At 48.1% G+C, this 13,788-nt stretch overlaps 1 protein-coding gene across 6 annotated transcripts in view; it reads right to left on the bottom strand.

Moving 5' to 3' along the window:
* The window catches only part of MED12L (mediator complex subunit 12L), a 334,555-nt gene extending 321,188 nt beyond the window's left edge, over positions 1 to 13,367 (bottom strand). For all 6 annotated transcript variants that reach the window (XM_030822722.1, XM_030822724.1, XM_030822727.1 and 3 more), the window contains exons 1-2: positions 13,096 to 13,367; positions 12,015 to 12,238 (exon numbers count right to left, since the gene is read on the bottom strand). In XM_030822722.1, the coding sequence (XP_030678582.1) occupies positions 12,015 to 12,113 (99 nt within the window). In that variant the 5' untranslated portion in view covers positions 12,114 to 12,238; positions 13,096 to 13,367. The remainder of the gene's footprint in view (positions 1 to 12,014; positions 12,239 to 13,095) is intronic.
* Positions 13,368 to 13,788: the final 421 nt, after the last annotated feature.

Genomic DNA, 13,788 nt, shown 5'->3' with positions numbered 1-13,788 from the left:
CCACCTGTTATGGGAGGGACCTGGTGGGAGATAAATGAATCATGGGTGCAGTTTCCCCCGTATCTTTCTCTTGGTAGTAAGTCTCATGAGAGCTGATGGTTTTATAAGGGGTTTTCCCTTTCACTTGGCTCTCATTCTCTCTTGCCTGCCACCATGTAAGACATGTCTTTCACCTTCCACCATGATTGTGTGGCCTCCCCAGCCACATGGAACTGTGAGTCCATTAAACCTCTTTTTCTTTATAAATTCCCAGTTTCAGGTATGTCTTTTTATCAGCAGTGTGAAAATGGGCTAATACACCCCTCCTTTCTTCCTGAGCTTCCCAATCCCACAGACCAAAAAACACTCCCCTAAAAGCTATTCACATCAAATCCCACAATCTGTTAATGTGACCTCATTTGGAAAAGGGTCCTTGCAGATGTAATTAAGGATGAGATCATCATAGATTATCTGGGTGGGCCCTAAATTCAATGACAAGTGTCCTCATAAGAGACACCCAGAGGAAGACCATGTAAAGTGGAGAAGACCATGTAAAGATGGAGGCAAAAATTAGTGATGTGTGGACACAAGTCAAAGAAGCCCACGAACACCTGGAGCCACCACAGGCTGAAGGAGGCAAGGAAGGAGTCTCCTCCTAGAGCCTTCAGAGGGAATGTGGCCCTGCCAACACCCAGATTTCAGATTTCTGGCCTCTAGAACTGGGAGGGAATGAGTGAATGTTGGTTTAAGCCACCCAGTTTGTAGTCATTTGTTATGGCAGCCGCAGGAAACCAATCACCCACTTCCGGTTCTGAATGTCAGGGACCACCTAGCTAGGCAATCCTTCTGCCTCAATATGACCCTCAGAGGCACTGTCCCTTGAAACTGCAACCTTCAATCATCTTAAATCTCATTCCCTTATCACCCTTGAACGGTGGCTGGCTTCCTCCACCATAATATCCAAAAGCCTCCACAAAGATCCCCATGACTGTGCCCCACCTTTCCTTCCCACACCAACCCAGCTCTCCCCTGAATGCCCCGCACCATGCGGCAGGCCCACAGCCCAAGGCATACCCACATCATTTTGTCCTGCAACCCTTTGCACGTGCTGCTCCTTCGTCCTGGAATTAATCTTCTTCCCTGTCCTCAACCCCATCCACTCCTACACACCCTCCAAGTTCCAGATTCAAAAATCTCTTTCTCTATCCACAGCACTTTGTACCTTCCTCTTAAAGAATATCTGAAACATTGTGCTCCTCATTTACAGGTCCATCACTCCCTCTAGACGACAGTTTCTCAACCCTGGAAATACTGATAGCAGTGGCCAATTAAGTCTTTGGTGTAGGGGGTTGTTTGGTGCATTGGTGAACATTAGCAGCATCCCTGGCTTCTACACACTATATGCAAGTACCAAGACACACACCCAGTAGTGGCAACCCAAAATGTCTCCAGACACTGCCAACATCCTGAGGAGAGAGAAAGAAAACGCACTGTCGCCACTCGCAAGTTGAAATCCACTGCTCTAGACTGAAGGCCTGGGGCACCAGGACTGTATCTAATGCTCTTAGCATTTGTGGATTCTCATATGCATTCATAAAAGAAAGTTTTGAGTTCTAGGTGTAGGCCAGGCACTGTGTTGGAAGTCAGTGACACAGTAGGAAATACAAGTCTGTGGCCCTGTCCTCATAGCACCATAGCTGGCAAAGAGCCTACAAGGTGCTCAGTCATTTTTTGAATGACTGAATTTGTTTGGCATGCATATGTTATAGTAAGATTGTGTGCAAAACATGGAAAATAAAATCCAATGGCTAATAAAATCCAATGGCTAATATTTTTCTCCTCTTCTCAGGGTAACAGCATTGTACAACTAAGAAAGATCCATTTATATAGAATGTCATGTACGTATTGCTTCCAGGAACTGGGCAACTGGTACCGCTTGTGTGCATCTCTCTCAAGAGAGCTGCCCATAAATAAGGGGGTATCTCAACCAAGAAAGTGAAACTAGATAGAAATGACTTCCAGCACACACACAGCCCACAAATGCCAATGCCAGAGCTATGCCCAGAAGCTGCAGATAGGTCTGGGAACCTTCCATCAAAAAACACAATGACAAAAATGCATGAGCTTCTGAAGTATTCTTCCCCGCCGGCCCAGGAAACACCACACAAGATCTGGCGAGCTCTGAGAGGATCAAGTGGTGAGCTGAAGAGTTCCCAGCTCTCACAGAGGCACCGGGTGCCCTAAATTGCAGAGTGATTCTCATTTCCAGGGCAACGTGAGGGTGTTTACCAGAAGGGGAGGCTGTTTACAGACAGGCCAAGTAAAGTTGCAAGAACAAATCAGGGCACACAAGTGCTTGGCCCAGATCTGCTTTGACAAGCCACTTTAACCTGCCTGGGACTCAATTTCCTTTTGTACTGAATGAGACAGTTAGAACAATCCACCTCAAAGTTCCCTTCTAGCTATAAACATGCATGGCTTCCCCCCAAAAATAGCAGACCTACAGAATCTCCCTCTCTAAGCAAAACAGAACAGGGTTCTTCCTCCCTTCCACCAAAATGCTTTCTGCCAGAAACAGAAATAAATAAAGGAGGCCGCTATTCAGCTCCCCCTCCATTTCTGATAGGACCAGGTCAGAATGCACTGCCTAATGGACAAGATGCCACTGCTCTTTGTCTCTTGCCATATATTCCTCATGAAGCCAAAGAGCAGGAGAGTTCCTGGAATGTGTAATCCCTGAGGAAAAAAAAGGGAGTGGGCGTGGGGGGTGGGGTTTGGCCCTCATGCTGCAATTATTCAAGGATACCAAAATATAAACAGAAAGTATCTTGACAACATTACATGGCTACAAGAAATTGACATATGGTCCAACTGTGGCTTAAACCATGAGGATAGCTATGCATTGTTTACTTAACAAGAAGTCCAAGGAGAAGTGGTCCCAAGGTCAGTTTAGCAGCCTAGCAATTTCATAAAGCCACTCAACTGACTCCTCATGTTGTCTTTTCTCCATAGGCTTGTTGCCACAAGGCCATAAGATGGTTGCCCCAGCTCCAGCTATCATGTTCTTTTATTAGCTTTCCAAAGACAGAAAACTAAGGAGCCTTCAGGTCATCAGGAGATGCCATTCTCCTCCTGTGCCTGTACTTTTATCAGACAGGAAACAAATATTTTCCAGGAGTCTAGATTTTCATTAAATTTCTTGGGCGAGAGTTAAGTTATATGCTTATCTCAACATGCAAGGGAACTAGGAAAGTGATAATCTGGCTTTCTTTTGAGATCGGCTCTCACTATGTTGCCCAGGCTACTATTGAACTCCTAGGCTCAACTGATTCTCCCACCTCAGTCCCCAGAGTAGCTGGGATTACAGGCATGCACCACTGAGCCCTGCTAGGATCTGGCTTTAAAAAAAAAGAAAAAAAAGGTTTTTAGTGAGAAGCAGGCAAGGGAAAAGCAGGATAATAATGATAGTGGAGTAGCCAACAAAGTGTCTGCCATCTATAACTACACCCGGTGGTATGCAGGTAAATGTTAACCAGCTTAGAATGAAAGAAAGTCAGCCGGGCACAGTGGCTCACCTGAGGTCAGGAGTTCAAGACCAACTTGGCCAACATGGCCAAAGTCCATCTTGACTAAAAATACAAAAATTAGCTGGGCATGGTGGCGTGCGCTTGTAATCCCCGTTACTCGGGAGGCTGAGGCAGGAGAATAGCTTGAAACTGGGAGGCAGAGGTTGCAGTGAGCCGAGATGGTGCCACTGCACTCCAGCCTGGGTGACAGAGCAAGACTACGTCTCTAATTTAAAAGAAAAAAAAATGAAATTAAGTTCTCATTTGTAGTATTTGCCAATTTCCTTGGTGTAAATACTACTACTATTGAATTGTATGGCCAATTTCAAGCTACCAACATGGTATCAACCATTTCATGAAATTCCTAAAATTTTAACAATCAGCTGGTATAAACCTGCTCCTCCAGGTCACTGAATTTATTTATACCTTACATTTGATTAAAAAGTTAAGTTTACAATGCTGCTTCACATTTAAAATGCTCTATATATCAGATATTATTCTCTGCAGCTTATAGGTGAGGAAAATGGCCAAATTGCCCGATATTACACAGTTCAAGTTGCAGAGCTGGAATGATCACCTAACAGTCCTAACTCCAGCCCTATCCAGCTTTTGGCAGATCACAGGTACATAAATGCCTCTTTCTATACTCTATGAGATCCCTCTACCTAGGCACCACCTAAAGGGGCTCTAGGTTGGCTTGGAACTAACAGAAACCCATTTCTCTAAAATCAGTCAAGGTTATTTAATAATTATTCTTTAACGTACTTCCTCCAATGACAAAAGTAGTACATATCTATTGTTAACAGCTTAGAATACAAATTAGTACAAAGAAGAAAATAAAAATCATCCTTAATCTTATCCCCCAGAGATAACTGGTTGCATGTGAGTGGTAATCCTTCTAGATCGTGTATATATATTTTTAAGTCAAAATTAAGCTACTGTATAACTTAATGACATTGTTCTTTACATATACATACACAGTTTCTAAGAGAAAGAGAACTGTATCATGAACTCCCTTGTCACTGTCACCCAGCTTTAGAAATTATCTAAAGGTAATTAAAAGTCCAAGTGTTTCCATGCTCCCTTTTTGGGAGTCCCCTCTACATTTCCCTTGGATTTCTTCCCTCCACCTGGTTTTTCTCAGATTCTGAAGTCAGCTTTTCTCCAAGCTAAGTCAATCACCCCTTCTTTCACTGCTCAAGAGACTTGACATTTTAACATCTTTCATCATGTTCATTCTTGTGGATCCTTCCAACTTCTCAAATTCCTGCCTAGTCTAGAAGCCCTGAGAACGGTGTTCCGAGAACCTCATCGGAGAACAGTTTCAGAAGAAATACATCACAATTCTTGTAGTTTGCAAGTTTCACTTACTCTATGCTTCTACTTCTGCTTTTCTTTTTTCTTTAACTCACTACTACACTAACGAGGAGCTTTGTCTTTACACACTGGTGCATATATGCATGTGCACACATACACGTGCACACACCTGCGGGTGGCACTATTAACTGGTTCTGCTAGAATCTTTCAACTCTGTGCATCCTCATCCTCTCCTACCTCATGCTCACCCAGTGCAGTTTACTTTCCAGATCTCATTGTGTGGTCCTCCAACCTCCTAAAGGATCACATTTCATCTCTTCAGGTGCTAGTCCAAGGGAAATATCTGACAGGCTAAAGGAGAGTGGTTGTACCCCTGACAGCCTTACAGGGGTCCCCAAAGAGCAAAATTGAGAACCCAGAGACACAGTCAAAGAAAATCCCACAACCCTGACAAGTTCAAAGAATGGCTTCATGGAACAAAGCAAGACCTGCTCGCTTATACCCCAGTTTAGCCAAGTGCATGCAGAAGGGAGACATAGCTATTTCAAAACGAGGGCATAAAACTCCCCTCTACTATAAACTGTGTACAGCAACAGAAAACAAGCCTATGCTGGGAACCACGGTTATTAGAACTTCAAGGAGGAAAGTAACTAAACTCATTTGCACTGTTTAGTACCAAAAGGTACTATACTTCGAGTAGCATTTATTATCCAAAAGATTCTAATACCTCAAATCAAAGGCAGCAGGTAGGAATAAGGGGGAGCCCAGGTCACAATGCTCTCTACAGATAAGGACAGCAAACTAAAGCAAAGGTTTTCAAGCTTGACATGTTTCAGAATCACCTAGAAAGCTTGTTTAAAATGCAAATTTCTGAGCTTCCTTCCCAGAATTGTGACTCAGCATGTCTGGGGTAGAGGTGGGCCACTTTATCTGCATTTTTTAAGAGACAGGGTATCACTCTGTAGCCCAAGCTGGAGTGCAATGGCAAGATCACAGCTCACTGCAGCCTTGACCTCCTGTGCTCAAGTGATCCTCTCACCTTGACCTCCCTAGTAGTTGGGACCACAGGTGTGCACCACCAAACCTGGCTTTCTGAATTTTTTGTAGAGATGAGGGGTCTCACTATGTTGCCCAGGCTGCCCTCAAATTTCTAGTTTCAAGCGATCCTCCAGCCTTGGTCTCCCAAAGTATATATGTCCATTTTTAACAAGCATCTTTCACATTCGGCTGCAGAGGCTGGCAGACCCTGAAAAATGACAACCAGCTGAGTTCCTCCTCCCTGGCCATAGAGTTTGGGTAGCAAACTGTGAGAAGCTGAAAACAGCAGGACCTCCCAACCAGTGCTTCCTACACTGCTCCTCTCCTAAGAGTCACCTGAGGCATAAGTTAAACACAAACATCAGTCCCTCCCTGAACACTGGGATTCTGGGAGGTCTGCAGCAGCGCCTTGGGGCCAGCCAATTAGTCTCAGGTGAGGAGCTGTCTGAAATCAAATATCTCCCTTGCCTCCTCTTTTGGTCCCCCAAGTCAACTGGTCAACCTGTCCTTTCTTCCCAGAAAACTTTATCAACATCCTCCCCTTTTGAAGAAACAAACTTTCTACCTCCCGCACTCCACTTCCCCAGCTGCCTCTAAATCAGGTATTTATGTGTTTAAGAGTTTTCGATGCTAACAAGAAAACTAACAGGAGTTACCAAAATAAACCAAGCATTGAGACAGTTAAATGTTATGAATACTCACAATTGCTCATTAATAGTTCTTCTGCATTTATTAATTTCTTCATGAAGTATTTACTGAGCACCTGGTCTACTCCCAGGCACTAGGCTGTTCACAGATGTGAACACCACAGACAAGCCTCTGCTCTCATGCAGCTTACATTCCAGCTGGAAGGCAGGCCATGGAGAGAATAGCATCCTAATAATTGCACTTCAGACAGTGACAAGCGCTACAAAACATATTAACGCAGGGAAATGAACTCGCAAGGATGAGGGAAGACAGGCTGCAAGGAAGGCCTCCCTGTGGGGGAGTTTCTGAGCTAAGAACCAAATGACAGGAAACAAAACTGCTGCAGGGAGCAAGGGACAGGAACCTATACACAAGGAAGCTAGGCCTGTTGGAAGTAGAGAGGCAGCCTGTGGTCCCACCACAGAGCAAGTTGGAAGGGGTGACTCAAAGCCCAGATCTTGAAAGGCAGGATCTTGTGGCTGTTACGGTAAGTACAACAGGAGACCCCCAGCATCCTCTAATAAGGGATCAGCTAATAGTGGCTGACCTATGTTGAGTGCTGCCTGTGTGACAGGCACGATTCTACACACTTTGCATGCACTAGCTCATTTTCTCTTCCCAGCAACCCTATGAAGTTGGAAGAAATACAAACCTCATTCCATGGTTGAGGAAGCTGAGTCAAACAGGCAGTAAGTGGGGTAGCCAGAACTCAAAGCCAGGCGGTTTGGCTGCAGGCAATGACTGTAGAGGTGAACAAGGGCCATACTGGTAGGGCCTTGAAGGCCAAGGTAAAGGGTTTGCATTTTATTTCAAGTGTAATGGAAAAAGCCACTGGAGGGGGACTGAGACTTCCTGGTCCATTCCCTTAGATCTGAACTAAGAGAGGGCACAAATTCTGGGACAAGAACACCAAATCTTGGCTGAATTGGCTGTTAAACAAAACTACTGCGACTTCAGCCATACACAGAAGTCTAATCCAGCCCTGCTTGTATCAAGCAGAATGCTCTAGCCCCTGCAGAACTGGATGTCTTCCCTTTAGGTCAGGGTTCTCGAAGTGGGGCCCTAGACCAGCACCATCAGATCAACTGGGATCTTGTCACCAGTGCAATTTCTGAGGCCTGACCTCAGACCTACTGAATCTTAGAGACTCAGCAATCTGTTTTAACCAGCCCTCAGGGTAATCTGAATGTCCTCTGAGGTTGAAGAACCACCACTCTGGGATATCCGCATGCAGACACCACCATCACCACCAGCTCTTCGAAGTCATGCTGTGTATATCTTCGGGCAGCCCCTGCACTGCACACCAGGCCACTCTTCCTGTAGGTCCCTGCTGGTGGGGCTCTACAGCTCCTGATTCCCGGAAATCTCATTACTGCCCCAACCCATTTTTCTAACGAATTTGATTTTCTGCACATATTTACTCTTCAAATGTTTCCGCCTCTTTTTTTGTTGTTTTTTGTTTTTGTTGTTGTTGTTTTGTTTTTGAGACGCAGTCTTGCTCTGTCCCCCAGGCTGGAGTGCAATGGCACAATCTCGGCTCACTGCAACCTCTGCCTCCCGGGTTCAAGCGATTCTCCTGCCTCAGCCTCCGAAGCAGCTGGGATTACAGGCGCCCACCACCATGCCCAGCTAATTTTTTTATTTTTTAGTAGAGACGGGGTTTCACCATGTTGTTCAGGCTGGTCTCGAACTCCTGACCTCCGGTGATCCACCCGCCTCAGCCTCCCAAAATACTGGGATTACAGGCATGAGCCACCACGCCTGGCCCTGTTTCAGTCTCTTTTGTCCCAGAGTAAACCTCCTCTTCCTTCTTACTTCTGGAGCTTAATTTTAGTTTCAGCCTTAACCTAGGCTCCAAAGCAGATAGATTCAGCTTTAACCTTGACTTTCCCCAACACCCCTCAGTCACCAGATTTCCCTTTTTAACTTATTCATCCCACATTTATTCATGTTCCAATAAATATGTGTGCCCTCAGCCTTCTAGGAACTAACTGTGCAGGTGCCAGTTACTTCTGCCATACCAAAACAGACCTCATCCATGCCCTCATGAAACTGACCTATTAGGGGGAGATGGCAAGATGCAAGTAAGTATATAATTGTAAATGATATCTCAGAAAAGCCTGAGACTTGAATGATGAAGGGGCAGGCATGACAGTAGTTCATGACAGCAAACATATAGGGGCTGAATCTATGACAGATTCTGTTCTAAGTGCTTTTTACATATATTATCCAGGTAATCTTCCAACAGCCCTATGGGTTAAGTAGTATTATCACTCTCACTCTATATGGAAGGAAAATGAAGTATAGGGAGAATAAGGGGCACGTAAACAGGACAGCCAGGGTCCCAACCCAAGCAGACTGGCTCCAGAGCCTACCTTTCTAACCACAGGCTAAGGTGAGAAGAGCTGAGTGGAATGCTGAGTGTGAGGGAGTGGCTAGACAGGTGTCCAGGCAGAAAGACCAGAACAAAATATGCAGGAGCCCTGGGGCAGAGAAGTCACCCTGAAGCCAGAAGGGAGACCAAGCATACTGGTGAAACTGGGGAGCATCTGGTGGATTGGAAATATATTTTGGAACTGGACAGGATGTGCGCATGGATGTAGAGACGCTGATGGATGAACGGGGTATAAGCAAGGAGGAGGTCTCAAGGATGACTGCCAGTTTTCTGATTCCCTGCTTTAAATGCTTGAGGACAGTCTGTTTGCAGGAAGCAAAGTATTATAACACAATATATAATGAAGTCCTATAGGATGCTGATGCACAGCAGGCTCTCAAATAAATATAACCAAGCCATCAAGCAGGTTAAAGCTTCCATATTCCGCCCCCCACCCCAATACTTCTCCACATGGGTCTTCGTTCAAAGGTTCCACCCTATCTGCTGGGAGCCCTTTTCTGAAATATATTACCACTGGTTAACAACAACAATAAAAATTACATTTATGATGACAAGAATAACTTCTACCAGGAGGAGGGCTTTTCTCACACAAATGTTGGTCTGAAATTTTTTCTGAAGCGCACAATCAAACTAATTTACAAATGAGAGGCTATGCAACTTGCCCAAGGCCACACAATTGCAAAAAAAAAAAAGCTAAATCCAGGTCGGCCCAACTTGGAAGCCCAAACTTCCTCCATTAAATCAGCATTTTCCACCACACATATCTCCAATGAAACACAACTGTTGTTTTCGATACACAGATGAACTTTTAAAGTGTTAATAGTAATGGTCTCATTTTATTATGTATAATCATATACGTGTGTGCATGTAATATCAAATAGATTAAAAATAGTATGTAAACATGATTTGATATAAATTTTATATATATATATTTCAATAAATCCATGACTCCACGTGTAGTACTGCCCAGGAAACACAAAGTTTCTTAAAAATTAGTTTAAAGAAAACTTCAGAATAAAAGTACAGGTGGTACAGGGGTAGGGTAGAAATCTTGAGGGAGGTAGGACATAAATAACTAAAGCTTAGGAAACTCTACTTACCAACCACCCAAGAACAGCCAAGCACCTGTTCCATATTGTACCCAAATTTGGCTACAGCCACACATAACTCTGGCTGCCTTGGGGGAAAGGGGATAACATCAGAAGATAATTTAGCATAAATCACCCTCAAAGCAGTATTAGTTTTGACATAAATACTGGTTTGGTGGTACAACTCCTCTGCTTATTCACCTACACACTTTGGTTAAACGAGTCAAGCTTTCCCAGGCCTGTTTCACTTAGTCAAAAGGAAGTTATAGAAAGTAGTCCCTAAGGTCGCTTCCAGTTTTAGAACTCCATAAAATGTTGTGAGACCCTGAAATCCAAAACTACTCTTTCCAGAATCAGAGGCCCCAATCCTGAAATGAGCATTGGCCTGAAGAACAAATGCTAAATAAGCCCACACAGTACCCCAAGCCATCATGCCATCAATTATGCTGCCCTCTGGAAAGACACAGTAAGACATTAATTACAAGATGATAAAGTTTAACCAACGAAATGTCCCTGTCCCTATCAAAACTTTAAGAATTTCCCCCCAATAATTTTTAAGCTATTAACTGTACACTTGATCCTCAGCTTCTCTATTATTTCCAGTCCTTAACCATTAACTTCATTCTAAGTTGGGTAACGGGTAGGGAAAAAAATCTGGGAAATCTTCTCAAACCTCTACCATCCTGTAAAGCTGGTGCTGGAAACCACCTGTAAAACCTTCCCAGCTTTCATTGATGCTAGAGCATATTTAGTGTGCTAAACCTCTAAAAGGAGTTGCTGTGCCTTACTTCTCAGACACTTTATAAGCAAGACAGTTTAGCCAGAACGAGCACTTACTCTCCTAATGAAAGATACGTTTATCAAAAGGAAAGTCTTAACGACCCCTCCTTGCCTGGTTTACAAGGCCCTTTCTGTGCTATCAGTGGGCCCACGAACTTTTAATGGAGGGTTTTTAGATTCTCAGCAAGGTTAAGTTTTGAAATGTGGTCAGTTCGTGTTTAGCTGAACAGAAGATGGGTGGACTGCAGCTGGCAAACTCAGAAAGCACTGCTGGGTAGCAGGTGATCAAAAAAAAAAAAAAAAAGAGGCAAGTCCCTGGGCAAATGGTGTAGCCAAAGGTGATCATTATAACTAGAGACTTGTTACATAATTACTTGTTAACTCCTGACAAACAGATACACAGCTACAAAATGCCATGGTTATCCTAGCCATTGAAGCTTGTGTAGCTGGTGCCAGAGTCAAGGTGTCTCCAATTAATCTCATTCAAAGAAATAAGCAATCCTGGGAACTATTCCCTCCCAAGGTAACTCGCCTGCTTTTACATATACAAAACAGCCTCTAGCAATTAAGCCCACTGCCTCTAGAGACGATAATCAGTGTTTCTCCTTAATTTTAATTTTTAAAGGGCAGAAGGGTTACAGAGGTATATTCAGAGAGCTAAATATTTATCACTTCGATAAAAACGACTTCCATTCCAAACGGGAAAATTTGAAAAGCTTCCCCCCGACCTTCGTCCCTGGCCAGCAAACGCAAAACGCAAGACCTCAGTGTAGGATGCACTGCATTCCAACATTTTTCAAAAAGTTTACGACGATTTACCGAAGCGGCAAGAAGAAAAATAAAGCAAGCAGAAGCGGGTGAGAGCGAGCAGGATTTCGGCAGGGAAGAAGCCCGAGAAGCGCCCGGCGGCGCCGTGCAAGGCCCGGCAACGGGAAAGCGACCGGCACACGGAGAGCGAGCGCCCCAGTGGAGCGCGGGGACTGACAGCCGCTCGGTCTCCGCAGCCGGGGGGTCGCCCAGCACCCCCAGCCTGGCCCCCACCTCTAATCCCCCTCCCCGACCTCTTCCCCCGCAGCGCCGGCGATGCCCGCTGGGCCAACTTGGCCCCGGGTCAGTGCTGCAGAGCGCGGCCCCGGTTGCCGGGGAGGCCGCCGGCGCCCTTACCTCCTTCTGCTTGGGGTCCTGTGGGTAGACGTCGGGCGGCCCGAGCCTGGGGCGCTTCAGCGGTCTCTGCTCATAGCTGAGAAGCCCGAAGGCGGCCATGATCTCTCATGTTAACCGGCGAAATGAATGAGAGTTGGAGCTGGAGCAGCCGCCTCTGAGCACCAGGGAGCAGCACTTTGCAGACAGACTCCCTCTCTCCCCCTCCTCGCTCGCTCGCTGTGGCGCTGCAGGCAGGAGGAATAAAGCAGGTTGGATGCTGCCGCTGCCCGGCAGCAGACACGCACTGATAGGGACAGCCTTCGGCGAGTACTCGGCTGCGCTCGAGCCCCGGGACGCACAGCTCCGGTGGCGACAGCGGAGGGGCTAGAGGTCGGCCACGGTCCTCCGCGGCGCCTGCCTCCTCTGCTCCCCCCCACCTTGTCCCCAGGGGGAGGAGCAGCTGATGGGAACGTGTGACTTTTTTCACCAATGGACCCAAACCCACCCCAGCTGGGCGCAGGATGGGGGTGGGGGTGGGGCACTGGAAAAAAAAAAAAACTTTTCTTGGCGCCTAGGCTGGTGGCTCAAGTGCTCGCCCAAGGCGAGGGTGGCCCTCCCCTCCCGGGAAGTAGCTGTGGAGCGGACCGCCCCCGCCTCTCTTCCCCGGCAGGGACCCTTCCCCCGCCGCCACGCGCCCCGCAGACCCCGCCACCTGGGCGCGGACCCGGCCGGTGCAGGGGGAGAGAGGTCTGGAGGGGGCGCGAGACGCAGGGATGCGGCCGGTGGGAAGCGGCCGGTGCCTCCTAGACGCCCGCCAGGCTCCAGTGGCGCATCCGCAGCTACGGTCCCCTCGGCGGCTCCGGGCAGGCGCCGAGGCGCGCTGCTGGCGGTCGCGGCGGCTGGAGGGGGCCGTGCTCACGGTGGCGCGGGGCCGACTTAACCCTTTACAGTCCCTCCAGGGGCTGGGGAAGGGGGTGAGGAGCGATGGCTGTGAGCGCCGACGGGGGCAGCCAGCCCGCAGGCGTCTCGGGCTCCTCCAGCCCGCCGCCTCCCCCCGGCCCCAGCTCCTCTTCCCTTCCGCCCCCAACCCCCAACACTTTACCTGTTGGTCCGCGGCTAGCGGGCTGGGGCTGGCGGCGGCGGGGTCACTCCGGCCACCGCAGCCTCCATCATTCGGGTTGGGATAGGGGAATTGGATTTGATTTTATTTGTGCGGTATCTGCCTCGCCCGGACGAGCTCCGGGAACGCCGCGAAGTTTGCCACTGTCTGGGGGCGGCGAGCGACGCCGGCTCGCCGCCGGCGTTCTCGCCCCCACGGCCCGGGAGCGCGAGCTTCCGAGTTGGCGGACGGCGGCGCGGCGTCTGCACTGAGCATGCCCAGCTCGGCGGCCGGACCGCGGAGGAGTTGGCTGAGAGCGCGGTGAGCGCGCTCCAATCCGCCTCTCCGGGTTTTCGCAGCCGCAGAGCGCGCAGCCCGCGGGCCCCGGCGCCGAAGCTGGCCCTGGGGTGAACCTGGGCGAGGGAGGGAGCGCCCTCTGGAGCCCTGCTCCAGGCCCCCCGCTGCGCCCTCCGCCTCGACCTCCCCAGAGGTCGCGGTCCCCGTGGCCTGGGCCGAAAACCTCACCTGCGCCGGGAGCGTGGAAGGGGCAGGGGGGTGATCTTCCAGGGCAGACTTTGGTCATCCAACCCGCCCTCGCTCCTCGCTTCGGGGCGCGGGCACCAAGATGCTGGGCCACCTGGCGCGAGCTCTGCGAGACCGGAGCCGCGGAGGCGGGCTCGGCCTGTCCTGAGGGAC

Source organism: Nomascus leucogenys, chromosome 11, assembly GCF_006542625.1.
Source record: "Nomascus leucogenys isolate Asia chromosome 11, Asia_NLE_v1, whole genome shotgun sequence".
Classification (NCBI taxonomy): domain Eukaryota; kingdom Metazoa; phylum Chordata; class Mammalia; order Primates; family Hylobatidae; genus Nomascus; species Nomascus leucogenys.
The sequence above is the reverse complement of the archived record's forward strand: the minus strand, read 5'-3'. Positions and strand labels throughout refer to the sequence as shown.